General features: G+C 54.3%; 1 protein-coding gene across 1 annotated transcript; it reads right to left on the bottom strand.

Moving 5' to 3' along the window:
- Positions 1–814: 814 nt before the first annotated feature.
- Positions 815–1555, bottom strand: LOC136994162 (olfactory receptor 14J1-like; the record flags this gene model as incomplete). Its single annotated transcript, XM_067310408.1, has 1 exon — positions 815–1555. A coding segment is annotated over one exon (741 nt), but the record flags the coding sequence as incomplete, so codon positions are not given.
- Positions 1556–2632: the final 1077 nt, after the last annotated feature.

The following is a 2632-nucleotide window of genomic DNA, read 5'->3' as shown; positions in this document are numbered from 1 at the left end:
TGCATTTGCCTGCAAGCACACTGGTGGGTGCTCCCACACTGCTGTTCACACACAGGAGCTGCCTGCTGGCGTTTTGCCTCTCCCAGGCCCTTTCCAGCCCATCTCAGCCCCTCCCCAGCTCTCCCCACCTCCCCTGCCCTCTCCCCAGCCTGCCCAGCAAAGCAGCCCAGGCTGAGGGTGGGGAGGGACACTCCCTTCCCTGTGCCTGCTGGGTCCCCACTGCTTCTCCTGAGATTTCTGAGCTCTCATTCAGTGCATTCTTCCATTTAGCCCTTTACCTTTGGGCGACTCCACTTGGTTTTGGGAGTCTCCACTCACTGCCCATCCCAGGCACATGCTGTCCCAGGAGATCCCCTGTGCTCTCAGGGTGACTCCATATTCCCTTCCAGAAGCACAGACATCTCTCACCAGCCCTGTAATATGGCAGACAGTCCCCAGCAGACACCACTTGACCACTCACCTGCTCCAGGGACACTGGGCACCCACAAGCTACAGCTGACTCCAGCCCTCCTGCCCAAACACTTCAGGCACTTCAGGCCTTCAGGCACTGTCCTCAGGAAATCCCCTTTTATTACAGGGATGCTGTCTGGGAGGCCAGCCCGGACACAGTGCTACACAGATGTATGGAAGGCTTCCAGGTCAGACAGACAGGGTTTGTGCTGCTGGAGAAGTGGGACGAATTCAAGCATTTACAAACGGAATTATCACAGACAGAATGCCCAAAGCACAAGAGTTGCCCAGGTAAATTGGAAAGTCCTTGTGAGGAGAGATGGGCAGCTTATTGCTGCTGAAGTAGTACCGGTTGAACCAGTTTCTTCAGGGCATCCTTGAGCTCCTTGTTCCTCATGCTGTAGATGAGGGGGTTCACTGCTGGAGGCACCACTGCATAGAGAACAGCCACCACCAGATCCAGAGCTGGGGAGGAGAGGGAGAGGGGCTTCAGGTAGGCAAACATTGCAGTGCTGATAAACAGGGAGACCACAGCCAGGTGAGGGAGGCACATGGAGAAGGTTTTGTGCCGGCCCTGCTCAGAGGGGATCCTCAGCACAACTGTGAAGATCTGCACGTAGGACAGCAGAATGAAAACAAAACACCCAAAGGCTAAACAGGCACTAACCACAACAAGCCCAAGTTCTCTGAGGTAGGCGTCTGAGCAGGAGAGCTTGAGGATGTGGGGAATTTCACAGAAGAACTGCTCCACAACATTGCCTTGGCACAGTGGTATGGAAAATGTGTTAGCAGTATGCAGGAGACCATGGAGAAAACCACTGGCCCAGGCAGCTGCTGCCATTTTGACACAAGCTCTGCTGCTCATGGTGGTCCCATAGTGCAGGGGTTTGCAGATGGCCACGTAGCGGTCATAGGCCATGACAGTGAGAACACAATACTCAGTTGAGACGAGAAAGTAAAAATAAAACACCTGTGCAGCACATTCCCAGTAGGAAATGGCCTTGGTGTTGCTCAGGGAATTGGCCATGGATTTGGGGACAGTGGTGGAGATGGTGCCAAGGTCAAGGAGGGAGAGGTTGAGGAGGAAGAAGTACATGGGGGTGTGGAGGCGGTGGTTGCAGGCTACGGCTGTGATGATGAGGCCATTGCCCAGGAGGGCAGCCAGGTAGATGCCCAGGAAGAGCCAGAAGTGCAAGAGCTGCAGCTGCCGCGTATCTGCAAATGCCAGGAGGAGGAACTCATTGAGGGAGCTGCTGTTGGACATTTGCTGACGCTGGGCATGGGGGCCTGTCCAAGGAGGAAATGACAGGGACAAATTAAAGCAGTCTTCTGCGAGACAAACCCTTTGCCTTTCTCACAGAACCTCCCACTTTTCCTCTCTCCTTTACCTTCATTCAGCTCCCCGGCTCGAGCTCCGCTTTGTGCTGCCTGAGTGTGCCATGCAGAGCAGGGGCCTCTGCTAACGATTTCCAGAGGAGTCAGTGGTGCTCTGCTGGGGGGTGTAAATGGAGGAAGGTGACAACCATTTCCAGTTCTTTGGTGGGGATAGGAGGGGGTTGGGCTCAATGAGCTGAGCTAAGGACACTCAGTCCGGTGACCCAGTGGGAATATTTTCTGTTTACCAGAGGAGAGAGGAATATAGCACTTGGACCAACCAATAAACCCCTACAACAGAAGAAGTCTCGGGCGAGGTGGGCAAAGGTGATGTGCCCATGAAGCTCAGGGGATAAGGTAGGGTGTGACTGACCACAGCTGTTGCACAGAATGCTTTAAAATGCTGTAGAAATCTTTGTCATTTCAGCTGCTCTGAGGATGAGCATTTGTGCACCCCAAGAGGAAAAAAGGGCTCACCATGACTTTCTACAGAGTCAAGGGATGTGGCCGGTGGCAGGAAAGATGCCCCTTTTCTCTGCTGCAGGTCTGGCTGCAGAAGAGGTGGCTCATGGCCTGCAATCCATGGCTGTCAGGGCAGACGAACTGCTGGGTGGGAGCAGAGACACAGAGGACTGGCTCAGAGGAAGGTGTCTGCATCAGAGGGACTGACCATCACTTGCCCAAATCCTTCCTCCCATGGCGATTCTGTTTGCAGTTCCCTCTCATTCCCTCCCCATCTCGCTGCCTGGAGCTCTCCCTGCTGGCAGATCCTTCTCTATCCCAATGTCTTTTCCCTGACGGTGCTCAC

Source organism: Apteryx mantelli, chromosome 24 (genome assembly GCF_036417845.1).
Source record: "Apteryx mantelli isolate bAptMan1 chromosome 24, bAptMan1.hap1, whole genome shotgun sequence".
NCBI lineage: Eukaryota > Metazoa > Chordata > Aves > Apterygiformes > Apterygidae > Apteryx > Apteryx mantelli.
This window is presented reverse-complemented; position numbering and strand designations above follow the sequence as displayed.